The sequence below is a fragment of the Aegilops tauschii genome, chromosome 1 (genome assembly GCF_002575655.3).
Source record: "Aegilops tauschii subsp. strangulata cultivar AL8/78 chromosome 1, Aet v6.0, whole genome shotgun sequence".
Lineage (NCBI taxonomy): Eukaryota > Viridiplantae > Streptophyta > Magnoliopsida > Poales > Poaceae > Aegilops > Aegilops tauschii.
This window is the reverse complement of record NC_053035.3, coordinates 452,817,366-452,843,002: the sequence shown is the minus strand read 5'-3', so window position 1 is coordinate 452,843,002 and position 25,637 is coordinate 452,817,366. Positions and strand designations below refer to the sequence as shown.

Genomic DNA, 25,637 nt, shown 5'->3' with positions numbered 1-25,637 from the left:
CCCGTCACCGTGGTTCCTCTCCGTGTCGCCGGTGCCGAGCTTGCCCCAAGAGTGGGTGCAGGGAGGCCGGCACTGCTAGAGGGCGGAGGCGCGGGTGCCGAGGCGTCGACGCCGCCTGAGGCTCCCGAGGCGTCATCCTCGGGAATCTATGGTTCTCGCCCTGGGGCGGCAGCTGAAGGGGTGACGCAGTCTGCTGCTCCTGAGGCCGAAACTCCTGAGGCCTCGGCGAGTCATCGCGAGGCGGAGCCCGTTAGCTCTGTTCAGCCTGGCGCTCCCGAGGTCATCTCCTTGGATGCTTCACCAGCCGCGCACCGCGCTGGTCGCCACGTACAGCGATTGGGCCTATTCCGCGTGGACTTTGAGGCGCTCCGCAAGAGGAAGGGGTCTCCAAGCTGCAACAGTAGCACTGTTCGGTCGTTGAAGCATAGGAAGTACATCGCCATAGACGAGTAAGTACCTTATCCTTGTAATCCTTCAAGTGTTGCTTCCCTTCCTGACGGTGGCTCTTCAGGATCCCTTCTGCCAAGGCTGTGGAGCCTCCTGAGGAGCAACTTCCTCTTGCCTCATCTTCCTCGCTAGCCTTGAGCGCCCCAAGCCGGCGCGCCGCCTCCGGCGTGGGGTCGGCTGGAGAAGCAAGCAAGCCTGCAATGCGCCTTGAGCCCGTGCCCTTGCTAGCTCTTATCCGCGGCCTCGCTTGGGGTGCGGCCGGCGTGCCAAGGGCTCCTCCTCTAGTTGTGGACGGCGGCTGGATGGCTTCGATCTTGGGCTCCTCTTCAAGTTGTGGGCTTACGCCTACCCGGGCCCCCATGGGGCCCGGCCAGCGGTCGAGGGGGCGGCAGCCCTAGCCCCCTGTCGAGAGGGGGCGAGTCGCTTCGAACCCCGTCGGCAGTTCCCGTGGCGGGGGACGGAATCGGCCGCGCGCTTGAGTTTGCACACGAACGAAGCGTCGTCCGCCACGAGCTTTTCCAAGAGGCGATGGGCGCGATGAACCGGCTTGGCGAGGAACTTCCGGACATAGACGCACGCCTCGAGGCCGAGGGTCTTCGGCTGATGGAGGAGCGGCATAAGTTGAAGGTGGCAATCAACCTCGGGCGCCACCAGCGCGAGCTTGACAATGCGAAGGCCGAGGCGTCCCTCGCGACCTCGCGCGAGGCCTGCTTCCGAGCCTTGGAAGAAGCCCGGGAAGCCGACCGCCGCCGCGAGATCACAAAGAAACGCGCGTGGGAGCTCCAGGCTTGGAGCGCCTCCTTGGAGCAGCAGGTGGAGGCACGCCAAGCCGCCCTTGCCTCGATGAGGGGGACGCCCGCCGAGGAGGAAGAGATCTTGAAGCGCGAAGAAGCGCTAGAGCTGGAAGCCATGGAGCGCAGCCTTGAGCTTGAGCGGCTGGAGACGAGGGAGCGCCAAGTCGCTCTGGCGGAGGATGTCGTCGGCGCGCGCGAGGCCCGAGCCCAGGAGGATGTCGACTGCAGCGTGGCCGAGGCTCGCGCGGATCTTGCGGGCAGGTACGACCTAAAGCTGAAGCTCGTAGCGGCCGAGGCTGCGGGCAGGACTGCTGCCCTCAAGTCTAGGCTAACTGAGGTGGAACGGCGTGAAGAGGCCACTGCAGCCGCCCTGGCCTCGGCGCAGGCTGAGCTGGCCTCCGCCCGTGCCGAGTTGCTTCCTCTTCAGCAGCGGGTCGCCGACGCCGAGTCCATCACGCAGCAGAACAGGGAGGAAGTGCTTCAACGGCGAACGCTGGAGCGCGTGCACGCCCCCATGCTCGAGGGCCTCAGGAACAGGGCCAACGCGGCGCTGGGCCACATCTGTGATGAGAATGCCCCTCATCCCCACACGAACGACTACGCCAGCCACCTCCGCTTCTTTACCGACGTGGTGACGCGCCTGGAGAATCGCTCTGAGAGAGCTCGCCAACTTGTTGAAGAGAGGAGTCGCGGTCTGCTTGGGCGTGCGTTCTCACGCGTCTTTAGCCATCTCCAAAACACCTATCCCAACTTTGATTTTGACGCCGCCATTGCTCCCGTACCCGAGGCCATCCGAGGTGACCTGGCGCGATGGGTGGAAAATAATGTGGACGCGCTGGTCAGGGCCTTCACTTCCGATGATGATGCGGTGGTGGTCGCGGTAGACGTGGTCGACGACGGCGAGGGCGGCGCTGGTGACGGTGACGGGGACGCCAGCGATGCGTCTGAAGGCGACCCGGGGGACGCCGTGAGCGACATGTCCGATTGAGCATGTGCTTCTCTGTTGTTTATCCTGCATGCTAAAACTCGGGCACGGCCCCGGAAGTTGTAAGAGCATTTTGGGAGGGGAAGTCCCTCGTGTAAACAAATTGTTGTCTCTATTTCTTAGGCCAAGCTGAATATATGTCTTCACGAACCCGTGAACCCTGCGGCGAGTTTGTTGTTGTAGTTTACCTTAACCTGAGCAGGCCCCGAGCTGGCCCGTGAGGTCGCGAGTTTCTGAGGAGCCTGTGAGGAGCTTGCCGATCCGCCCGAGGGGGCCTCATGAGAAGCAAGCGCCAGTTATGACAGGGCATGTGTGCAACGCTCGCATGCCATGCCCAGCCCCGCTCGCGAGGGGCTCGCGAGGAGGAGGCAGCGGGCGCAAACTCTGAATTAAGGCAGGAACCAAATTGCGAGAAATCGCACGAACGAGAAAAGGCACCCCCCGCGCATGTCAACGAAAATTCAACTTCAACTTAAATCCAAAGCCAAAAAGCAGGGCTACAGAAAAGAGGTTAAAAGCAAATGGCCGCGTCCGGCACCTAGCCTAGTCTTCTTGTCTTCTCACCAGGGCGGAGCTAAGTGCTGCCACTAGGACGTGGGAGGGAGCCCCCGAGGCCCGAGGGCGGCACTCTTGAGACTCCGGGGCGTGTACAGCCCCACCATTATTACGTGAGAGTGTCATGAGCGGAGACCTTCACAGGCGCGAGCCTTGCTTCATATCGCCAGACGAGGGCCCCGCCTTGCGCCGCCCTCGACCACCATTGGGGGCGTCTGGTAACCAGGACGTCACCAAGGGGCAAAGGGGACGCCAGCGGCGCCCTCCGCGACCACGGGTCCTCTGCCGGGGGGAAGGCTCTCCAGTGCCTCCCCGGCAGAGGGCCTACCTCCGGGGGACGCCTTGCTCCGTGCGGCGCGGGGAGGTGCCTTGCTCCCGCCCCGCTCCTGCAGCCCCCAGTGCGCTCCTCCTGGCGGAAGGGAGGCTGTCGAGCTAGGGCCGCCATCCGCCGTTGTGACCTGATCCTCCTGTGACCCATGGTTAGCGTAAGCTTGCTCCTGGGAGACTAGTGGTACCCTGTAGTTGTTGTCGCCGGCGCGGTTGGTGAGGCTCCCGGTAGGCTCCTGGAAGGTCTCAGCTTCTAGCGCCTCCTCCTCCCAGCCCTGCTCGAGGAACGAGTTGGGGTCGTCTTCCAGCGCATACTCCTGGTCCACCATGCGGGGCACGTAGGCCTCCGAGGCCGTCGCCTCGAAGACCTCGCCGTAGTGCCCCATGCTCCACGTCGCCCGGCCCAGCGCGCCGCCCTGAGGATGGTGGGGCGGCATCCCACCGGGGCTGTAGGTGGCAATGCTCGTACCCGCGCTTATTGGGAGTGGCACGGGTACGATTGGGCGTCCGGTGCCGTTAGTTACGCCGGTGTCGATGAAGCCCAAGGGTGCGCCTGGGGGCACCCGGGCGTGGCGAGGCCCGCCATGCGATCCGGCCGTGGCATGTGGTGCAAGCAAAGAGCAGAAGGGTGGTGCTCCCGAGGCCGCGGCGTCCAGGAGTTTGGCGACACGCTCCAGCAGCGCATCCCGGCCGCTCTCCATCAACCGGCACCGCAGCAGCTCCCGAGCCACCGTGAGCGCGGCCCTCATGTTTGCTTGTTCCCGTCGGGTGTGCGGTGTCCTGGCCGCGGCGTGGCTTGATGCCCTTGCGGCTGCTCGCGCTTGTCGAGGAGTAAGGGCGGATGGCGCGTGACCGCGTCGCCCGCGCCCCGCGGTGTTTAGCGGCGCGCGCGATGCTTGGGGCGCGGGGTTGAGGTCTTCTTGGGCAGACAGCGCCGCCCGGGCCGGCCAAGCTGCCCAGCGGTCGGCGTTGGTCCTCGGGTCGCCGGACATCGGAGTCGAGGAGTGTCGGCGGATCAACTGGCGGAAGGAAAGCTCCAGCGCACCCCTACCTGGCGCGCCAAATGTCGGATTTCGGGTTCCGGCAAAACCCTTAAGTTTCGAACACTGGGGTGCGCGCAAATCTCCCCCTACCTAATCATGCCCTCAACCTTGCCACGATCTCAAAGGCTAGCTCGACGAACTCGCAACACAAGAGACACAAGATTTATACTGGTTCGGGCCACCGTTGTGGTGTAATACCCTACTCCAGTGTGGTGTGGTGGATTGCCTCTCGGGCTGAGGATGAACAGTACAAGGGGAAGAACAGCCTCCTGAGGCGAGGTGTTCTTGTGCTTGGTGGGTGTAAGGATGGGATGGATCTAGTCCAAGATGAGATGGCGCCTACTGTGGTGGCTAGTCCTATTTATAGAGGCCCTGGTCCTCTTCCCAAATATTGAGCGGGAAGGGAGCCAACAACGGCCAATTTGAAAGGGGACAGCTAGTACAAGCTATCCTGACTAAAGGTGGTCTTCGTCTGCCAAAGGCTCTGGTGGTGACGCCGTCTTGGGCTCCACGGTGACCTCCGTCCTGCCGTCCTGCTGGTCTTGGTCTTGTTGCACCGATATGGAAACCTTTGCCTGATGCCTCGGTACTCATCGCCTGCGCTTGCCTCTTTAGCACCAAAGAGGAAACGAGGACACTGTGCGCGCTGGCGCCCACCTGGCGACCGCCTGGTCTTGGTCGTCATGGCTGACGCCGTAGGAACCTCGCGAAGTTTGCCTTGCCTTGATCTCTCCGCCCCTCACGAGCCAGCCTGGTGAGGCCGCTCCCGAGGAGGTCTCGTGTCGTCCGCCTCGCGAGGCTTGGCCCCTCGCGAGGGTCTTGAGTGCTTGTTGGTGAAGATGGGTCGTACTGGGCCGCGAGTGGAGCCACGCCGTGGGCCGCAGGTAGGCAAGTCTGGGGACCCCCGTTCCCGGAACGCCGATAGTGTGGGCCCCCTCTGGTTGATTCTTTCTCCAGTATTTTTTATTAATTCCAAAAACTGCCTCCATGAAGTTTCAGGACTTTTGGAGCTGTGCAGAATAGGTCTCTAATATTTGCTCCTTTTCCAGCCCAGAATTCCAGCTGCCGGCATTCTCCCTCTTCATGTAAACCTTGCAAAATAAGAGAGAAAGGGCATAAGTATTGTGACATAACGTGTAATAACAGCCCATAATGCAATAAATATCGATATAAAAGCATGATGCAAAATGGACGTATCAGTGGCGAAAGGCGGCGGCCGAGGAGAAGAGGGTGGCGGCCGAGGAGAGGTTGGCCGCGGCCGAGGAGAGGAAGGTGGACCTAGAGGAGAAGAAGGCCGCGGCCGATGAGAGGAAGATGGTTGAGGAGAGGACACTCAAGTTTATGTTTATGGACACATCAACTCTTGATGCCAAGGCAAAGGCATATGTTGAACTTTGTCGCGATGAAATGCTCATGAAGAAGCAAATGCTCATGAGGCAAATGATGATGGGAGGAGGCATGGGAGGTGCCATGGGAGGAGGCATGGGAGGTGCCATGGGTGGTTACATGAACATGATTGGAGGTTCCATGAATGGTGCATTTGGCGGAAACATGGGAGGTGGCTTCGGTGGCAACATAGAAGGTGGCTTTGGCGGCATGAGAGGTGGCTTTGGCGGCAACATGATGGGTGGCTTGGGAGGTGGCTATGGCGGCAACATGAGTGGCGTTGGAGTTGGCTTTGTCGGCAACATGACCGGTATGGGACGCAATGGAGATGCTTCCGGTGGTGCTCACGGCAACGAAAGTTCACCGCTTGTTGAGAACGTCGACAAAGACGGTGGTGAAGATGATGATCGTACCACCGTTCACAACGCCGGTGGTGTTGATGACCCGCATGAGTAATATTCATGTGCATTTCAATTTCTAGGGCGAAAAACTTTGATTGACGATGCTCTTTTGGTAGAGGGATTTGATACTAGGATGGTGATGCACTTTTGATTGAAACTATGATGATGATGCACTCTATTTTCGAATTTCTGATGCTATTTCAATGCAAAACCGCGGCTGAACAGTGGCTGGCAGCAGCCGCGCGGCCGTTTTCAGATTTTTACATCTTTGGTTTGGACCATCTATTGGAGTTGCTCTTTTGGACCATCCGTTGGAGTTGAGCGTTTTTTGAAGCTCCAAAATGCACTTTTTGGCGGTTCAAATTTTACATCTCCGGTTTTGAACCGTCAAAATTTGGACCATCTATTGGAAATGCTCTAAGGGTGTGTTTGAATTATGGCCAAAATGCACCCTATCAAAATTTTGGTCATGGTCCAAAGATTGGTCTTTGTTTGGATTGCTGCCTTTTTTGACAAGTCAATGAACTCTAGCCAACTTCAGTTTATTTATTTTTTTTACCAATGTTGATCAAATCATGGGCAACCAAAATTTTGGCTAGCCAACGCTTTGACGAGGCAACGTTGGGCATAAACTAAACACACCCTAAGACTTAAATCCTGACCACGATATCACTCTCCTCCTCGGCACTGTTTCTCAACAAGTAAAAACGACCGGAGGCTTATCGTCTCAACGTGCCCTCGCTAGCTTCCATCCACTCTCCAGCCGAAGACGTCTGTCTCTGCTTCGTTCGCGTCTTTCCTCTCGTCGGGCTGCCTCGCCTCCATTCATCAAATTCCAAAATGGCATCCTCTTCTTCTTTCCTCCGTTCTCCGGCCTCCTTCCAGCCGGCCACCGGAGCCTGCGGCCACGTCCGCTGGGCCCAGCCGTTGGCACCCCCCAAACCGCACCGCTCGCCACTCCCGCCGGCGGCCACGCCCGGGGTGCCGCGCAGGCTCCTCCTGCCGGCGGCCGCTGGCATCTGGGACTTCCTCTCCGGCGGTGCGGCCGGTGCAGCGGCCGCGCCCCTTGCCGTCCGGCGAGGTATGCAGCTCTTCCAGCAGGTCAGAGCCGCAGAGGATCAAATATAAGCCTCCTTCCACGCCTTTTCCCCACTCTGCTTCCGTAACTACAACTACAGAGGATCCCCTCCGCTCCCTCGCCTCATGTTCTTCCGTTGCGTTGCAGGGAGATGTGGCTGGGTCAGTGGCGGAGTTCGATCGCGCGATCGAGCTGGATCCGCGGCAGAAAGCATGTACGTACGTGCTCCTCCTAATCCACCATTGTTGTCAGTTCAGTCAAAGAAACAAGATCACCAGCTGCAGCCATGACCGTGTTTGTGTGGGTGTTTTCAGATCTCTGGCAGAGGGGGCTGTCGCTGTATTACCTCGACAGGTGCATAATCCAATGAGTAATCAGGCACCTGACATCTGCAACTGCAACTATCCTACCCACCGTTGGGTTTCAGTTTTCTTTCATTTTCGGACATTGGCATATTACATATACAGGTTCGAGGACGCCGCGGAGCAGTTCAGGCTGGACGTTGCTGCCAACCCCAACGACACCGAAGAGTCGATATGGTGTTTCCTCTCTGAAGCTCAGCTGTATGGGGTGGACGGGGCAAGGAACCGCTTCTTGGAGGCAATTCTCTTCTCTTTATACTGTAAACAAAATTCAGTTATAACACTAACACATGCTCCCTCTGTAAATAAATATAAGAGCGTTTAGTGGTGATCTAAACACTCTTATATTTCTTTACAGAAGGAGTACTTATGTGTGTAATTTGTTGTATGAACCAAATGTGGTATGGACATAGGACATAACCGTGTCTGACATGTACAACTTTTTGGTACTCTATACAACGACCCCTAACAAAAAGGGCCACCATGTACAAAATGTTGACCGCTGATGATCAAATGGTAACTCATTCTGAATTTCACTCTTCAGGTTGGTTTAGATCGAAGACCCGTGATGCGCGAAGCTTACGCCTTGTTCAAAGATGGTGGGGACCCTGAAAAGGTGAGCTTATTTGAGCTGCAATGCATATATCTGATCTGATCTGCGTCCTTGTAAATTTCCGCAGAAAGTTAACTTTTTGTGGTTTTCATGTCTCCAGTTAGCTTCAAATTTTTCTAGTAGCTCTGGTGGCGAACTCTTCTATGCATCATTATACGCTGGACTTTACTATGAATCTCAGGTACAAATCAATTGAACAATCTCTGTGTTGATATTTGTGTTCTTGTCAAGGCCATTTACGGATCTTGTAATACTTGTAGCTGAGCTAATCCGCGACAAGCTGCTATTTCAAAAACCGTGTGCTGTTTCTTTGTAGAATGACATTTATACATCTTTATTTTGTACAATCACCTTCCTCGTTGCACCCGCTTAAGTCCATAACTTGCAGCTATAAAAAATTTATCAACACATCACCGCAGAAAGTAAACATCTACTCCCTCCGTTCCAAATTACTCGTCGTGCTTTTAGTTCAAATTTGAACTAAAACCACGACGAGTAATTTGGAACGGAGGGAGTACATCAACATGTAACTCATCAGATTATTTTCTTGCAGCTTGTAATTTTGTGTTAGAACTGGGACAGTTTACACATCTTGTAACCAGGCTAATATATTATTTTATGAAATTTCATGATATCCATGGCTATGGACTTACCGCACTATAAACTCCCTATGTTCTAATAATCAAATGATTTATTATTTTCATTGCTTACGGAACAGAAGGACGCAGACCTGGCAAAATCTCATATTGTTGCTGCATGCAAGACACCTTATGGATCAAGGTCTTGCTTTCATTCCCCTTACACCTAGTTCAGAGATAAACTAAGTGACAGCTGAGGCACATTTTACTAACATTATACTTCCTGGAATAGGTCTGGTGATTACATGGCTTCCCTTGCAGTGGTTCATTGTCAGTGCCGCAACTGGACCCTCGAGGGATAGGAATCTTGAAATAGAAATGATACTAATCATCGTCATGGATTGCATTGGAGCCAACAAATAGGCAGCACCTTACAGAGAAGGCAGCCGGTGCTAAGGCTATAGATATCAAAACAGAACCAAAAAAAAGTAGCAAATGGAGCCTAAATTATTGGTCAATTTTGTTTATGGTTATCTGTATGGTATGAGAATTACTAGATCATTTTAAATTCGGTTCATTTGGTAAATTCTCGGGAAATCAATGGTTAACCGAACTAGCTGAACGTAAGAATTATAACCTTGATCTTTCTCAGAGTTGTGCACCAACAGAGCAAGTATGGGTAGGCCTTGTAGTTCGCATTGCGTGTGCATTGTGTATGTGTCATGCACACATGTTGTTGAGGTGTTTCTCGTAATGTACCTAACAACAGTGCGGAAGTCGCACGTAATTTGTATGACTGTCAGACGTCACGTCAGGTTGTTACAAGCTCTTCTATTCATGGCGGTCGTCTGGTTCTCTTGAAGGAAAGTGGGCGTCGAAGTGTTTTTCGCAATGCACCTACTAACAGTGAAAACTACACGTAATTTGTGGTGCTAGATACATCCATTTGAGGATCAAGCTTTTTCGGACGGAGGAAGTATGACAGTGTGGCATCACCTCAGGTTGCCATATGGACATGGGGCCTAGATTTTATCTAGGTTCAGGCCCCTGCAATGCGAGTAACAATCCTGGTATCAAGTTGCTTTGAGTGGTGGCCTCTTGAACGGAACCCACATGTGGAGTTGCACAGGGAACTTTCAGATTGCAGTATTGGGAAATGCTATAGAGTTGGTTGATTTGAATGAAATGAAAAACAGATTTGGATATGCATTATGTAAATGTGGGTGACATACCCTTAAGCTAATAGTTTGAAAAACGATTTTCTATTGTGGGACGGAGGGAGTACATGCTAATAGCAGTTGCTTCACGTGTACGATCGTTTTGTACTACCTCCCTTTCCAAAACCAACCTTCGAACAACATAGTTCGCACAAGGCCCCGCCCGCATGAACAGTACATTCAAAAATATAGCAAGGCAAATCAAAAATCCGGAGAAAAATGGCATAAATATGCTTAGTGTTCTAGGTGTGTGTGCACAGTTTTACGAAGAAATGACATTTGTGATGCTCTGGACAAAGAGAATAAAATCAATGCTCCAAAATGTCTATTTCCAAAGCCTTTTGTAGAGCCAATTTTTCCTTTTTGTCTGCAACCATCTCCGAGGACTTGTCTCCATGAAATTTTGAACGCTCCTAACATCTTTGGCAGCAAAGAAAATAAATCGGAATTTTATTTATTTGTCTTTTTTTTTGAGAAACCAGAATTTTATTTATTTGTTTTTCAATTTGACTATTCCTGAGGGAGCATATGAGCTTGGGCTTCGAAAACAGTCACCGGCATGTTTCATTCATCATACAATTAAGCAACACAAAGTCAGGAACTGCCGGGAACCATAATAATTGTCCTCATTCAACTCCACCCACAATAATTTCACTACATTTACAACCTAGATAACAATCTGGATCGTGCTTGCCAGTACGGGAAGACTTCTCAATCAGAATTTTACCGAGCACACAAAAATAGCAAGATGTTTGAACTCATAGCTAACCTAACACTAGACTGTAAGACTGTTGCCACCAAAAACGTGGTAACATTCAGCTGCTATCCTTTCCTATCCTTCGTAGAACCACTAGACACACATGTTGCTGCAAGCACTCAACACGTCAGGATAACCGACAAATCTGTCTGAGTGGCAATCACGCACGACTTAAAACAATCCGAAGAAACGATGTCGCTCCTGGCTTCTGCTGCTGCTTCGTCCAGATCCTGCTGGAGTCACTGATATCCTGTCCGCATTGGCGAGCGCCCACCTGTTGAAATCCGGCGAGGACAGTAACTGCTGCATACCTTTTCTTGTCTCTTCTTTGGTGACTGCTTCGTATTCCTCTTTCGTAAACTTTCTCCTCTCTGGGGTAGTGTGGTAGGTCGAATAGTAGCTGTCCCTATCAAGAACTTGTGACGATATTTTCTTCTGTGAGCCTGGACAGGTAAAATCAAGTGGTACGCTGAGACAACAATAGTGAACTTGGAGAATCATGCGACAGAAGGATGGCAAACCTGAAAGAGGTGAATTTCTTCTTGGCGTATGTTTCAGGTATTCACCATGAAGCTTGCTGAACCCATCTTGGTGAGTTCCATTCGTGTTGGAATACCCTCCCAAATCTTCATAGCGGGAGAGACCGCGTGTGATTCCCTTGGAAAGTCCACTGCATAAAGATATTCAGTCAGTCCCTTTATCTTTTCAAGAGAAGATATATTCATTTAAGTTAGTTGTGATTTTCCAGGAGATGCAAATAGTTCTTGTCGTGACAACTGACAAGAATGTTTATCAAACGGAAAAGGACCACTTTCAAACCTGACGTATTAAAATCATTTAAATTGCAACCTCGAACTATTGATACTATCCACTTTATCCCTCAGGTCAATTCATTAGTGATATTGGGTGGCATGGTCAACATCCCTGCCACATCGTTCCCATGATCATTAAAATTTCATTCCGTATCCAATTTTTACCGCTTCTTTCTTCCGTTCCTAGCATTTCTTTTTGTGGAAGTAGTTTTATCTGAATGGTGTAGTTTTTTTTTTTTTTGCAAGTGAACCCCAATTGCTTCTGTTAAAACTGTGTTGGCCATGTACCCAGGAGCTTGCTAGCTTGCTCCTGGCTGATACCACCACACTGAGTTACATAAACCAGCTGGTTCACCCGAAAGACTAGAACCATGAGCATAGGTGGGTAATATACTTCAACTGTGTGCTCCTATAACAACAATAAATTACATACCTAGAGATACTAATATTAACAATTAACACTATTGATGAGCAGGAGTATACCACTATACCAGCTTCTGCTTAGCGATATTACATAGTTTTAAAACCATGAATAACAAAAGGTTGTAAGCCTGTAATTAGCAAGTTCGTATTCAACTTTAGATAATAGAAAGGGGCATATACAATAATAATAGGATATACTACATCATAATTTGTACCTTGATAAATGGCGCATAAATCCTGACATCCCTTCAATCCTTGAAACTGTCTTGATGATTATGCAAAAGACTAAAGCTGCAAATGCAAGGAGATAGTCCAGAGAACTCTACAGGAATCAAAGATGCAAAACTGCCAGTCAGTGAAGTGATAACTAGTAGAATAGTCAGCAAACAGCCATCGTTACAAAAAAAAATACCTGGAGGATCAAGACAGCAGAAACAATCAAGATAGCCCACTCGACGAAATAGGCCACGCCAGCATCAACAGATCCTTCTTCCGTTAGAACAAGTTTACGGACACCCCAGAAACCAAACCAGGCTCCAGCTAGGATGACGCAAACGAGAAGGAATATACCCAGCTGCAAATGTATTTTACATGTTCTTATGTCAAATTGTCAATAGAGCAATGATAGAAATGAAACTCAAACAGAATAATGATGTTAAAACATTAATGATGCCTATATGGTACTACAATTTAAAGAGACTGGTATAACAATATAAAAACATTAACAATCCCTTTCTAGGGCAATATAATAGAACCCGGCTATTAGACAACAGGAACTCAAAAAGACAAGCATTTGTAACATATTGAGAAGAATCGTAAACTGTAATTCAGTAGTACAGTTTATACTTCATAGTGATCTATCAAGACAAAACAGAGAAAATATAAGCCTCAAGAATGTCAAAGTCATGGGGCAATTTAAATTGTTATGCCTTAAATAAGTGGCAATGTAAATGTAGGTGGAAATTAAACAAGCACAATGAACCATAGCTGACATTATTCCTGGATGGAGAACTTACATACAGGATTATGCATGTCTTCGGCGATTCCCATTTCCACAAGAATTGAACGCAGAAGTCCCGACAAATAGTGCAGAAAATATGTTGTCATGCCAACCTGTTGTTTTGAGAAATCATCATGATGTCCAAGAGTGTGAAAATGAAATTAGAAAAGAAAACTTTCTCAATGGTCAAATGAATACTCACAACTGAAGAGTATGCAAAAATAGCAAGCGAACTCTTTCTGCCAGTAGGCAAAAGCTTCATTCCCTGAAAGAAGATATACCAAAAAGAGGCAGGTAGTGAGAAATAAAAATAACATCTCGGAAAGTGACTGCCTAACCAAGTAGCAGACAAAAAGACTTTACAAACCAAGCATGACTTCTGGGAAATTAGGCATCATAAACAGCACAAAGCATGTGAATACATTCAGGAAAAACAAATGAACAGGGAAAGAAATTGCAGGATTCTGTCCAATAGTGCCATATATGCTACTCTAATTATCATGGCCCAACTGGTATTGTGAAGTACAGAGAATAAGAGAACTTCACTCAACCATTATGAAAACTGACTCATCCACCAATGCTAGTTATCTCTACTTATCAGATTAAGTGGCACTCTACAGAGAACAGGGCATAGAGGAAGAGCTTACCTGAAAGAGTATAATCAGCACCACAAGGAAAATGCCGATGGTCATGGCGCCACCATAGTAGAACACCAGTGACTGGCTAAGCGTGTGCGCCAGAGCCATCAGCACCATCCCCAACACCAGGAACACCACCCTATGGAGCAAGAACTCTGCAGAGACAAACACAAAAGCACCAATTCCCAAATCAACATCTCGCGAAACAGTTGCCGTCAAGGTGCACATACATACAACAAGCAAAGCCACGGAAATGCAAGAAGAACGAGAACCACACACCTTCCTCCGTGGACACCACGACGGATCTCGAAGGGTCCGCCGGCATCCGGAAGTCGAGGATCCGGTTGTCGTACGGCGAGAGGGACTGCGCCCAGAGCCCGCTCTTGGGCACCTTGTGCCATTGCGACGCGGCGCACTTGCAAGGGCCAATCGTGGCATTCCTGCGGACACCACCACCAAGAAATCAGGCCGAGACGTCCAAGCAAGCACGAGAAGAAGAAAAGGTAGGTAGGGTTTCGGTTCGGAATTTTCGCTTACCGGTGGAAGCAGAGCTCGAGGGCGTCGGGGCGGGAGGCGTTGGCGCGGAACCGCAGGGCGTGGAAGAAGCGGGACGGGTCGCGGAAGCGGGAGGCGCGGCCGCGGAGGTGGACGCGCGTGCAGAAGGGGCCCCGGGCGTCCCCGGCGAGGGGCTCCGCCGGCGGGAGGCGGAGGGAGGCCGGCGGGTGCGAGGCGACTGCGAGACGGTTAGGGTTAGGGTTTAGGGGGATTTGGGGGGGCGGGGTGCGAGGCGTAGAGCTTACCTGTTAGCTCGGCGGCGGCGGTGGCGGGGATGGAGAGGGCGCTGGCGGTGCTGCCGAGGAGGACGGCGAGTAGGAGGAGGAGACGGCGCGGCGGCGGCGGCGGCGGCATGGCGTCGGCGGTGAAGTGGTGGATTTGGGGATTTTTCTGGGGGGAGGGGAGGCGGGAGAAATCAAGTAGGCGAGGAGCGTGTGTGTTGGCTTTTTCTTTTTTCTTTTTTTTGAAACGCGTGTGTGTTGGCTTTGAAACAACGCTGTCTGTGGGAAACTGGGAGTCGGCAAGTCTGTCCGGGTTTTTTTTTTTTTTTTGCCTTCTCTCGTAAGTCATCTCCTCTCCTCGGAACGCTGCTTCTCGAAGGAGAGAGCAGAGCTGCTTACGGGAGAAGCCATCAAAAGAGAGATAGAGCGGAAATGCTTTTGGGAGGCCGAGCTCCGTGGAGGCCTTCAAGTGCAAAATTCAAAATCCGTGAAAATTTATACTTTTACATTTTAGAAAATCCTGAAAAAAAATACAGACATAAATGAAGGCATAATGCACAAGTGCGTAAATTTTTAGAACGAAATGCATTGAAATGAGGGTTGTGCAAAAAAATTCTGGGACTTTTAACACACGATACTATTTACCGTCCCAGGCCATGAATTTTACACACATACACCTCACATCCTTGTTTACTTGTATAAAAACATTCAGTTTTTTTAACCAAAAAATTTTGGAATTTGGATTTTATTTTTAGAAAATCGACCTCCATCAAAACGCCATACTCTATATAGAGCAACTATATTTGGGCCTGGCAAATCGGCCCACAAAACATCAACGGACGCGCCCTGTCAAACCCTTAAAAGTGTTGCTACACAGTCGCACTTTCCATGTCAAATCCTTAAATCCATGCACGTCGATCATATAGCATAAATTCATCACAATTCAACAATGCAACGAAGCAAAATAAATCATAATTACACTTTGGACATGCTAAAAATGAAATTCCACGTCCAGACCAGGGCTGACCATTTGGCTTTGAAACAGTGTTGTTGGCAGGTTGACTGATATTCGTGAAACCTAGGCAACCAGGACCCTTTTTTTTCGCTTTGCTTTCCCTACTCTCGTAAGTCACCTCCTCCCTGAATGCCTACTTTCGTAAGTCACCTCCTCCCTGAACAGGGAACGTTGTGCTTCTGGAATGGGAGGAGGCGAGTGGCTTATGGAAGAAATCAACAGAAGAACTGGATCTAGGGCCGGTGTCGCAAGCACGCCGTGTGGTGTTGCGCGACTGGTGGCCGCGTGAATGCTGCAAGCCGGATGGGGGGCGCGATGCTCAGAGGTTAGGCCACCTGGTGTTGCAAGGGTCAGGGCCGCCGCGCTGCTGCAAGGGAGTGCTCGTCGGTGCTGCAGCAGTAAAGGAGTGACCATCAACATTGCAAGCGGAGGATGTGGCGATGTGAGCAGCAATGTGCTAGGGGAGAAGGGGGCTCGTCATGAACCACTTATGCGAGGGGAGGGGGGGGCTCATCATGAGCCACTCGTGCAAGGAGCAAACACCCGGCAATGCTACAAGTGGGAGCGTTGTTGCATGGCCATCACCACAGCTGCTGCAATGGGTACCTGGGTACAACGGCACCCCTGATGAAACCCAGCAGTGCTGCAAGCCCAATAACATGAGGATGTGTTGCTGCAACGAGAGGAGAAATGACGGCATGCTGCATCGACAGATCCAACAGACTCACAAGCCAGCTGATGCCGCTGTCCCCATATTATCACTCGCACCGTATCTGATGGATCACTCGCATCAGAGGACAGTAGAAACCTGAAGATGACGGACAAAGGAAGGAGCAGTTCATAGCCTACAAAATTCTGATAAGCGACAACCATCGGATTTACAAAGTCATGACAGACACAGGGATGAATGGTCCACATGCAGCAGAGTTATTTGTTTCAATATAGGATCCGTGCAGAAATATATGGTGATAGGAAAATCTAAACTTGACAGCGTCGATGATATTGGTAAAGGTGGCACTTGAGATGGTACAGCAATCTCACTTCCCACCGAGGGTTGGGAACTGGTTCTGGTCCTGAATTGCCGGTGCGGGCGGTGGGCCGTGATAACCCCCACCACCAAATCCGCCTCTGAAGCCTCCGCGGTCTCCACGGCCCCTGCCGCCACGGCCACGGCCGCCATAGAACCTTTCTCCTTCAGCAGGCTTCAGGAACTCGTTGATGCTCACAGACTACAAACATCAGAGAACAATCCGCAGTTAGTAATTGTTATCTAGCAGGAAGACCAAAGTGCAGGTATAAAACTGGGCGCACTAAGCAAGAAAGGTAATTGCTGTTTTAACAACAGGACAGGGGAATAACAGATGAATCCAAGACACTAACATGTCCAGAAAGGCCTACAATTTAGCACTTCAGTAACTAAGGGCGTGTACAATGGTTCTATCTTAGGAGTACCACATAGGATAAATGATGAAGTGGAGGAGAGAGAAACAAGATTAAGAGATGATTTCTTAGCATAATATCTCCAAACACATATTTAGGAAAAACTGGTTACTAGAGATTATGCTAAGAGATAACCCTTGTACATCTTTTTTTATTGTCATATCTAAACTACACGGTGGCCTAAGATAAGACTAACTTTATCAACCACTGTACATGCCCTAAGTGGTTATTGACAATATGTAGCATGATGTCTAGAAAGACGCAAACTGAGAATCAGAAAAGTTATTGCAAGATTGCACCAGCATCACAACATTACTGTTAGTATTTAGGCAGCTTAACAAGAAAAGTACAAATATTTCTAAATATTGCAAGAGATGTAATGTCAGACCTTCTTAGCACGCTCTTCACGTTCAGCATTCTCTTTCTTCTTCAAAGCCTCCTTATCAGCACCCTAAGGAAATACATAAAAAAAATCAATCACACGTCTCCAGGGAGTTAAGAGACATGGAGTACAAGGCATAATGGGTTAACTTACCAGTTTGATGAAAACTTCATCATTTCCTTTCTTGGTGGAAAGTAGTTGCATAGCCTGCAGATCCTTATCAATTTCAACCTTCCTCTCTTCAGACTTCTTCAAAGCAGCAAGTGCTTTCCTCTTCTCCTCCATTACTTTCTCAAATTCATCAAGAGTCATCTCCTAAGATCATCAAACATTTCATTCAAATGATTGCAACAAATATAGGTATACTCTTTAGAAACAAGCATAGCATACAGCATGACCTCAACAGATATATGATACAATAATACAAAAAGGAAATGTTTAAATACAATGAGAATGGCTGCATAAATCATGTCTGAAAAGAGCTACTGTGTGACTTGCCTGATAAAATGTACATGTGTGTAATAAACTAATAATCATTCAGCCACCACGAACACGAACAGAAGAAATAGCCATAATCAACATTAATTTGAAATTCAGACGATGGTATTGCATATCACGACCAGACTGACAAACTGCTGTAAATAATTATCTGTTGGTCTATGAATATCAAAAGCAAGGTGAAGAAATTAGCAAGTCCTTCCAAAACAGATGTTGTACATGATCAGTGAAGTGAGCAGAGCAAAGGCCTATGGCAAACTGCTATGCTTACTTCTGTCAGTCCTATAAGTACATACCAAATGCAAGGCATAGCAAATGGCAACTTTCGGGATGTTACGAGTCCAAACAAATCAATTAGACAAGCATGCACTTGTGAATGCACTAATTGAACACTCAAAGAGAAATATTGCAAAAATCTCACTGGCTCGCAGAAGACAACAAGATTACGAAGTTATCTCTATATTTAAAAATCCATAATAAAAGAATGAAAATTCCAAGCTAGCAAAAAATGCAAGACATAATAGTGTGTATGAATTAAAGCAAATGCATGCTGCATAAGACTCAATATGACTGACAAACCATGAAGCGAAACAAAACAAAAAACAATGGGGCGAGATAAGTAAAATACAAAAAGGATAACTATAACTAGACTTAAAAGTAGCAAGCCAAAACCCACACTTTGTTCAAGTTGAGAAGAGAACTAAATGTGCATGTCATTATGCCTTAGAAATATAACTATAACTAGACTTAGAAATATAACTATAACTAGACAACTTTATCAAAAAATTATCATTCATAAGGACCACAGCGTGAAGGAAGCATACATTATCCTCTTCCTTTTCTTCTTCCACAACTGCAGCGCCATCTTTGGTGGCCTTGTTCTCATCTGCCTGTGGTGCATCCTCTGGTGCGCCCTGCTTCTCAGGTGCAGGGGCCTTCTCATCCTGCTTCAGGGCCTCAGTTTCCCTGGTCACCAAAACAACACCACAGGTTACCTCCCATTTCACCACTCTGCGTATAAATAGCCTACATCATAGAGCAGCAGAGCAGATATCTTACTGGGCAACAATTTCATCAGAGGTAGTTCCCCAGTTCCCACGGCCAGCACCCTCGCGTTTTATCTCATACCCACGGCCTGTGCCGCTTTGGCGCTCATAGTTCCTTCGAGGTGGCCTCTCAGAATCATCACCAAACTCGCCTTCACGATACCCACCACGACGGCCTCCCCCCTGGTAGGGTTGCCGAGGGGCCCTCTCTCTATCCTGGGCGCCTTCCTCACCTCCAGTTCTGGCACCATAACCTCCCCTGTAGCCATTTGTGTCTTCACTGGCGTAGTCGCGATTCTGACCGTACCCTCCTCGGCCACCTCTGCCTGAGCCACGTTCACCGCGACCATATCCTCCACGGGAGAGTGGACCACCACCACGAGACTCATTGGCTGAAATACATACACAGAACAGGAGTTAAACCCGCACAAAAAAATGGTCTTTCACGGCAGCAATGTCTAGAACTGAATCAAAATCGCCAACTTCAAAACAATCTTCATCAACATGAATCTTTAGTGTAATTGCAGATACTACTAGTAACTAGCAACAGACTATCCTACAGCAGTTGCCGGAAGGCCACCTTTCCGCGAAAAAAAAAACTTCCCGCGGACCCTAAACCCCAGATCCAGCATCTCCGCAACTCGCTACTAAACCCGGACCCTGGACTTACCAGCCTGACCAGGCGGAGGCGGCTTGGTGGGCAGATTGGCGACCGTCCGCGCGCCGCCCTTGCCGGCGGCGGGCGGCGCGGCGGCCTTCTTGGCCTCGGCCTTCTGCGCCAGGGCGGCCGCCTTGGCCAGGAGCTGCGTGGGGTCGTCGCCCTCGTCGTCGCCGAGGAGGTCGAAGGGGTTCACGGTCGCCATGGATGGCAGAAAAAGTCAGGTCACTCTGCGCTCGCTCGCCGGGATTTGTGTGTGGGGTGACCGGGGAACTGCCCTACTCGCTACCAGTCTCTCCCGCCGGACTTCTGCATCGCCATCGCTCGGCCCGGGGAGGATTCGCGCGAGTCTAGGGCTCAGACGGCGGCGGCGGCGGCGGCGGCGAGGGGATGGGGACGGAGCAGGTTGGGGGAGAGGGGGTGTGTGTGGGACGAAGAAACCCTAGCCGCACTATCCCGGACTAGTACTAGTGCCGCGAGTCCCTATCCCCTCGCTGTCGTCTTGCCGGCCGAAATGACCGCCGTGCCCTCGCGCCGATGGGCTGTTTAGCTGGAGGTGGCCCGGGGATTTGGGGTGATTACGGGATTTCACGGGTCGGGTAGGGCCCTCGGCGCTCGTGGGGGCGCTGGGCCGTGGGATTCCGATCGAGCGGCTGGGATCGCCCCGCGGGGGTTCGCCTGTCGGCGTTGCGGTATTCCTCGTGGTGACTGCTCACTCGCGGCTCGCGAATCGTGGCTTTAATCTAATTTTTAATTGAAAAATAATGCCTGTTGATATACTGCAGGGTTTTGGTGACCAGGCTGCAGAATTTTTGAAAGATTCAAAATTCAATCTTTTTAATTTCATAAAAAAATTAAAAACAATATGCAAGTGTACAAGGATGAAATGTATATGTGTGTAATAATTCAGGATAAAATACCTTGAAATGCGATATGTACACAAAAAAGAACAAATTCTTGAGGATGAATAGTAGCATCTGCTTAAAAGCTCCATATTTGTTTTTTACGCACAACCCTCATTTCAACGTGTTTCTTCCTGGAAATTTACACACATGTACATTGTGCCTCCATGTATATATGTATTTTTTTAAAGAGATTTGGAACATATAAATATGAATTTTAAAATTTGCAAATGGAGGCCTCCAAAAGCAATTTTTGGTTCTAGCCACTAAAACATCCCACATTTGATTACATAAGGTTTATATAGAACTAACGGAGACCCAGACCAAGTTCATGAGCTTATTATCCTAAGGCGTAACAAATGTGATAGGATTCTTTTTTTGACGTCCTTGTGTCCCCCGAGATGAAACAAGAAAATACAAATCTTAACTCTCCCAGGGTAGAACAATCTTACAGGAATACGTATAAGTGTATAGCCAAATTTATGTGGCCACTAGATCATGTAACAGTATGCACGAACCTAAAGAAAGAAATATGTGCAACACCTGCATGTATAAATAAATACCATATCACTGATGATAAGGGGAACTTACATCTATATGAAGTATGTTCATTGCAATTTTTCTTCTTCCTTGTTGATGATCTTCTGGGCTTCAACGAACTTTCAAGTGTTTTGCGAGCCTTCACATTCTTTCTCGGTTTTTTGCGGAAAATCTCATGCTACGAGGAGAATTAGCTAAATATAAGCACCAAATATCTATAAATTGTTTGTTTATAAAAATTTCAAAACTTTAATGATGTCAAAGCAGTATATTGTTTGATAAAGTTGAAAATTCAAACATTTGGACATGTATTTGACTAATTACATAATATATTCGCAATATACATAACTACAAACAACACAACATATTATGCAGATTTTTTTACACTTTTAAGCTGACACATTTATGATATTCAATTTTCATGTTATGCTGGTCTAAGCAGCAAAATATGCAATATCAGTACCATGGAGACACCGCTCTTACAGGAAGTTTTGTAGGCTGTTCAAAGATACCAACACACCAGTAAAGAAAAAGAATGGTGGTTAGTTCCAAGTATGGTCTAATGAAGGTAGACCAAATGCATGCATATTTTAGAAAATGAGTTCCTTTTGTTATATTATTAAATTACATTACATTTGCATCGAAAAAGCTATGTTGTCCCTATTGTAGAGAAGAAAGTATGTTTAATTCTGGTGTCCACACAATGAAAAGAAAAGCAACATTATTTGTTATTCCAACCTATGATGGATATACTTTTTGGCAGAATGGTTTGATACAAAATAATTTTCCGTATCAATATAGTCGAGGTGCACACACATTTGTATGATGGGAGGGCAATCCCAAAATACATGGTTGCAAAAAACCGAATCAAGGATAGTCATTTGGATATGGCACATGGAAAACATATGAAAACTACATCAGTCATACATGAATCTTCCATGAATAAATGAACATGTGAAACTAGAATGATAACGTAAATTCCTACAAAATGAGAAGTAGAAGAATGCATTCCATAAGAATCCGAAAGCATCAACCCTATGACCCGACTTCAATAAAAGATAGATCAAATGATCATAATCATATAAAAAAATAGAAATTAAGCCAGCCTAACTTGACTATTGATTTCAAGAATAACACAAAAAGCAAAATTTGCATGATAACAATGTCAAAAAGATTTTCGATCCACAACTTTTGGGATATACCTTATTATTTACACATGAAAGGATGTGTGCATGAAGTATATATTCACATTTTAAACAGTATAATATCAAAATAGGTCAACAATGTACCTTCTTCTAAGGCAAGTGAAGTCTTTAAAATGAAAACTTTACTTTGAGATGAGATATTGTTGGAAGACCATGACTCGGATAAGACATAATGTTGGAATGTTACCATATCAGCAGACTTCTCAAAATTGTACACTTCATGCACGCTTGCCCTCTGAACAAGTGCATGTTTTTTAACTTCCCCGGTATTAATGTAGTGAGTTGCATAATTCAATGACCTGAATACTTTGTGGCTAACAGGATCCGTGAAGTACTGCATCATTAATCATGATCAAAAATTGAAAAATATTTCAACAAAGAACGAAGGAAGGGTTTTATTTTTAATTTTATATACCGAGTCTTTCCTTATTCTTTCCTCGGATTTTCTGTATACGACCTCTTTGACCCATCCTTGTGGCAGCCCATGTGGGTTGAACTCCACTGTTGCTAGAATCTACAAAGTAAGGCATCAAAGCTTTGGGAAGTCAATTCATCATAGACATAAATAATTGCTTATATAGGGATAGTAAGAAATGCACATTATCTTGAGAGTCTGTGTCACATTGCCCATCTGTATCACATTTGAATATTTTCTTTTCCTTAGTATAGAGTAGTACATCCTCTTTAGAAAATACTCGTACTTCCAATGGTGAGAAAAGATAAAACTGCAAATAATAATAATAATACAATCAAATCAACATTATTTACAAAAGTGAGTAAATTATCATCTTGCCATTTTTAGTTAGTGTTTTTCTAGGGCGTGTGAAGGGGATAAAAACTACCTTGTACATCTTCTCCATCTTTTCTCCCCCTGCTCTGACCTCTACCAACCATCCATCCGGAAGCCATTCGTGTGCCTATGCATATAATGATAGAATGATATAGATAATGGATATAAAAGTATACAATGGCCTCGTCATAGTAAGAAAATATACATGAGGCGTGCTACAAGCAACACAATCATTAGATTCGATGTAGTGTTCCTCCATCTCGGAGAAAAGGTAGTCCAAGACCTGTTCCTTCAACCTGAACTTGACCCCCGTGACTGGAGATATGAAATACTAAAAGGGAACAAAAGTAAAGGGAAAATAATCACATATCTCCAGTAGACAAACCAACAAAATCTAGAAAAAGCATACAAACTTGTATAAAGAATGAACATGTGTTGGATCTATCTAACAACATGTATGTGTGCATATGTTTGGTAGTACACATCATACCTTGTAGAGGGCGCCATTATCATCACGTCTGACCTCCATGATCCAGCCATCTGGGAGCCAATCTGGTGGCTGCTCCATGCCATCTTCCAACTTCTCCTTAAGATCCTCCAGTAGTGTCACTTCCTCATCATCTGAGATTGATTCTTCCATCCTAGAACCCTCAAACTCGAGACCTTCTCTTTCAAACCCTCGCCTTGTTTTTTCAGATCCAAAAGAGCATGAGAACGAGAGTGTTGGCAAATCTGGGAGTGGCTAGAAATCTAAACTATTCGGTGGTAGAAATTCGCCGCCGCCGCCGCGACTCGATTAGGGCTAGAGAGCACACCAATCACCCACAATTGCTCTGTTCGCTACCTTTTATAGACCGATCTTATTTCCCTCCCTGGCTTGGGCCAACAGCTATGCTAGATGGGCTTCTTGGGCCAGTTAACCACAAGAATAACTGCCCTTAGGAAGCCACGGGGATGGTCATGCTCAAGCTAATTCTATGGCTATCCAATGGACAGAGATGGCCATGGCATGTGATCTGACGGCTAAAAAGGCTAAATGCATGAGAAGGCTAGGAGAGTGCCCAGTACTGTTCTAAATGTGCAGGACCATTGTTGTGAATCATGTGAACAACGCCGAGTGACATGTTATGATAGATAGTACAAATAGACAACTAGGGCTGGACCAAAAGCTCATAGCTGGCAAGCTTAATGAACGCTCGATAATTCGGCTCGTTAAGCTCGTAGCTCATTTCTTAATGAACAGAGCTAATCATTGATTTCAGCTTGTTAAGCTTAACGAGCGAGCTAACGAGTTTCACGAGTAGCTCGTTAAGCTCGTTAGTAACAACACAACACATATTTTCATCTTACGTGACAAACTTTTTGTAGCATCTCAGCGCATCTATTCAATCTAATCGACATATGCGGCAACAAACTACTGCAATTTTTTTTTGTAGTCACCATATTTCATCTTGGAATCCGCACCTACACATTCATGATGTACAACGTAACACATTATAATTTGTTAACGAGCGGTCGCGAGCTTAACGAGCTTCAAACGAGCCGAGCCAAGCAGGGTTTTCTACTCGTTAATCTTAACGAGCCGAGCCTTAACGAGCACGAGCTTAACGAGCCGAGCTACTCGTTAGTCCACAGACAACTCATATAATGGGGTGGTTGGAGTATCCGAATTTGGATTTTAGACTTGGGGAGGGGGGGGGTTGTGAAATTTGGAACAATGTGGAGAAGAAAAACAAGTTGTAAAACGTCAAGGAAAAAAGGCTGAATTCCTTACCAAAAGTGAAAGATTTGTTTCCACTTGTTAATAATGAGATGGAGTATAGATTTGTTTTCTGAATCAGATGGAGTATAACTCGTGTTCATATTTTATTCATAAAATGTGCCCCCTTTATTGTGTATGTTCATTACTAGAAAAATAAATGTTTGTATGTATGTGCATATCATATTGAATTTCACTAATTCTTGTGGCCAAAGAATTACATTTTACAATGTTGATGCAGATAAGTCCTTTCCATGTCATGCACTTGCCATGTCATTTAGATATAAACTCGTAGCAAGTTTTACAATGCATCGTGCCAAGTTTGATGAACGATCTTTAAGAGGGAGTTATGTTTGATAGTTGGGTTCAATCTTGCAAATAAGCTACCATAGTGACATAAAGTGAAAAGGGCATGTATTGTATTGTTGCCACTAAGAATAAAAAGAGAGTTGAGTAGTTGTCCTTTAAACGCAGTGCAAAGACAATATATTATCGACATTATGTCGTCTTACTTGATGCAATGCTCTATTTTGCTTCACTACTGCAGGATGGCCCAAACGCGACACTACAATCAGAGACCCTTCAACGAAACTGTGTGCGATGCCATAATCGCAAATGGTGGTGTAAAAAACCCGTCAAAAAAGGTGCAAAACGTTTGCGATGACGGATGCATCAAACACGGTTCAGATATTAGTTGCGTGTGCGATGCAGGGCATAAGGTTCAGCTAAATTAACTGTTTGGGATGAGGAGGAACAAAAGAAATGGGCAGCCAAATGAAGGCGTGTGCGATATACAGCATACGGTTCATTAGGATGAACCGTGTGTGATTAGGCAACACAATGGAAACGGTTTAACTAAACAAGATGTGTGTGATACGCGACAAACACGTCCATAATCAGAAATGTGTGCAAAGACCAATAATAACACAGACGATTGCTGCTAATAAGCGTGTGATTTGCTCTGTCTATAGTAGAATAACATGTGTATATATATATATATATATATATATATATATATATAACTTGAATAAACATCCAATTACATAAGTGACTATACAGATCATTCGCACACACCTCAATAAACAATTGCATGCATTCTAAAGTAGGAGAAATTATCGTCTAGCCAGGGCCATCGCCCGCTCCGCCGCCGCGGCTCGAAGGCGGGAGGTGGCCGTCGTGGCCACCACCCCACTGCCGGCCACTGTGGCCA

General features: G+C 47.5%; 4 protein-coding genes across 5 annotated transcripts; 1 reads left to right on the top strand and 3 right to left on the bottom strand.

Moving 5' to 3' along the window:
• The first annotated feature begins 6,621 nt into the window (after positions 1-6,621).
• On the top strand, positions 6,622-9,220 carry LOC109735675 (uncharacterized). Of its 2 annotated transcripts, XM_020294883.4 has the most exons (8): positions 6,622-7,039; positions 7,164-7,230; positions 7,331-7,370; positions 7,484-7,616; positions 7,923-7,994; positions 8,092-8,172; positions 8,710-8,771; positions 8,862-9,220. In XM_020294883.4, exons 1-8 carry the CDS (start codon positions 6,779-6,781, stop codon positions 8,929-8,931), a joined length of 786 nt encoding a protein of 261 aa, XP_020150472.1. In that variant the 5' UTR covers positions 6,622-6,778; the 3' UTR covers positions 8,932-9,220. The 2 variants fall into 2 exon arrangements, with proteins under 2 accessions (XP_020150472.1, XP_020150473.1); XM_020294884.4 differs by having other exon boundaries at positions 7,164-7,234; positions 7,331-7,616.
• A 1,168-nt stretch (positions 9,221-10,388) lies between these two features.
• LOC109735676 (uncharacterized) lies at positions 10,389-14,453 on the bottom strand. The gene is made up of 10 exons (XM_020294885.3): positions 14,217-14,453; positions 13,954-14,149; positions 13,696-13,856; positions 13,426-13,571; positions 12,981-13,043; positions 12,799-12,891; positions 12,191-12,352; positions 11,994-12,100; positions 11,065-11,213; positions 10,389-10,986 (listed from the first exon to the last, which is right to left on the bottom strand). Exons 1-10 carry the CDS (start codon positions 14,323-14,325, stop codon positions 10,715-10,717), a joined length of 1,458 nt encoding a protein of 485 aa, XP_020150474.1. The 5' UTR covers positions 14,326-14,453; the 3' UTR covers positions 10,389-10,714.
• A 1,591-nt stretch (positions 14,454-16,044) lies between these two features.
• On the bottom strand, positions 16,045-19,684 carry LOC109735677 (RGG repeats nuclear RNA binding protein A). The gene is made up of 6 exons (XM_020294886.4): positions 19,244-19,684; positions 18,587-18,965; positions 18,352-18,493; positions 17,183-17,344; positions 17,036-17,098; positions 16,045-16,436 (listed from the first exon to the last, which is right to left on the bottom strand). Exons 1-6 carry the CDS (start codon positions 19,434-19,436, stop codon positions 16,245-16,247), a joined length of 1,131 nt encoding a protein of 376 aa, XP_020150475.1. The 5' UTR covers positions 19,437-19,684; the 3' UTR covers positions 16,045-16,244.
• Positions 19,685-20,629: 945 nt separating this feature from the next.
• LOC120972808 (uncharacterized) lies at positions 20,630-23,463 on the bottom strand. Its single transcript, XM_040398337.2, has 8 exons — positions 23,159-23,463; positions 22,874-22,999; positions 22,721-22,795; positions 22,478-22,603; positions 22,294-22,392; positions 22,066-22,212; positions 20,725-20,851; positions 20,630-20,676 (listed from the first exon to the last, which is right to left on the bottom strand). Exons 1-8 carry the CDS (start codon positions 23,306-23,308, stop codon positions 20,630-20,632), a joined length of 897 nt encoding a protein of 298 aa, XP_040254271.1. The 5' UTR covers positions 23,309-23,463.
• Positions 23,464-25,637: the final 2,174 nt, after the last annotated feature.

Coding starts and splice junctions, on each gene's coding strand:
- LOC109735675 (XM_020294884.4), top strand. CDS start 6,779: ATGGCATCCTCTTCTTCTTTCCTCCGTTCTCCGGCCTCCTTCCAGCCG. Junction 7,617..7,922: donor CAAGGAACCGCTTCTTGGAG/GCAATTCTCTTC, acceptor TTCACTCTTCAG/GTTGGTTTAGATCGAAGACC. Junction 8,173..8,709: donor GACTTTACTATGAATCTCAG/GTACAAATCAAT, acceptor CTTACGGAACAG/AAGGACGCAGACCTGGCAAA.
- LOC109735676 (XM_020294885.3), bottom strand. CDS start 14,325: ATGCCGCCGCCGCCGCCGCCGCGCCGTCTCCTCCTCCTACTCGCCGTC. Junction 14,150..14,216: donor CGCCGCCGCCGAGCTAACAG/GTAAGCTCTACG, acceptor ACCGTCTCGCAG/TCGCCTCGCACCCGCCGGCC. Junction 10,987..11,064: donor AAGAAATTCACCTCTTTCAG/GTTTGCCATCCT, acceptor TTACCTGTCCAG/GCTCACAGAAGAAAATATCG.
- LOC109735677 (XM_020294886.4), bottom strand. CDS start 19,436: ATGGCGACCGTGAACCCCTTCGACCTCCTCGGCGACGACGAGGGCGAC. Junction 18,966..19,243: donor GCCTCCGCCTGGTCAGGCTG/GTAAGTCCAGGG, acceptor TATGTATTTCAG/CCAATGAGTCTCGTGGTGGT. Junction 17,345..18,351: donor AAGAAAAGGAAGAGGATAAT/GTATGCTTCCTT, acceptor TGATGATCTTAG/GAGATGACTCTTGATGAATT.
- LOC120972808 (XM_040398337.2), bottom strand. CDS start 23,308: ATGGAAGAATCAATCTCAGATGATGAGGAAGTGACACTACTGGAGGAT. Junction 22,393..22,477: donor ACACAGACTCTCAAGATAAT/GTGCATTTCTTA, acceptor CTTACTTTGTAG/ATTCTAGCAACAGTGGAGTT. Junction 22,213..22,293: donor AAAGAATAAGGAAAGACTCG/GTATATAAAATT, acceptor TTAATGATGCAG/TACTTCACGGATCCTGTTAG.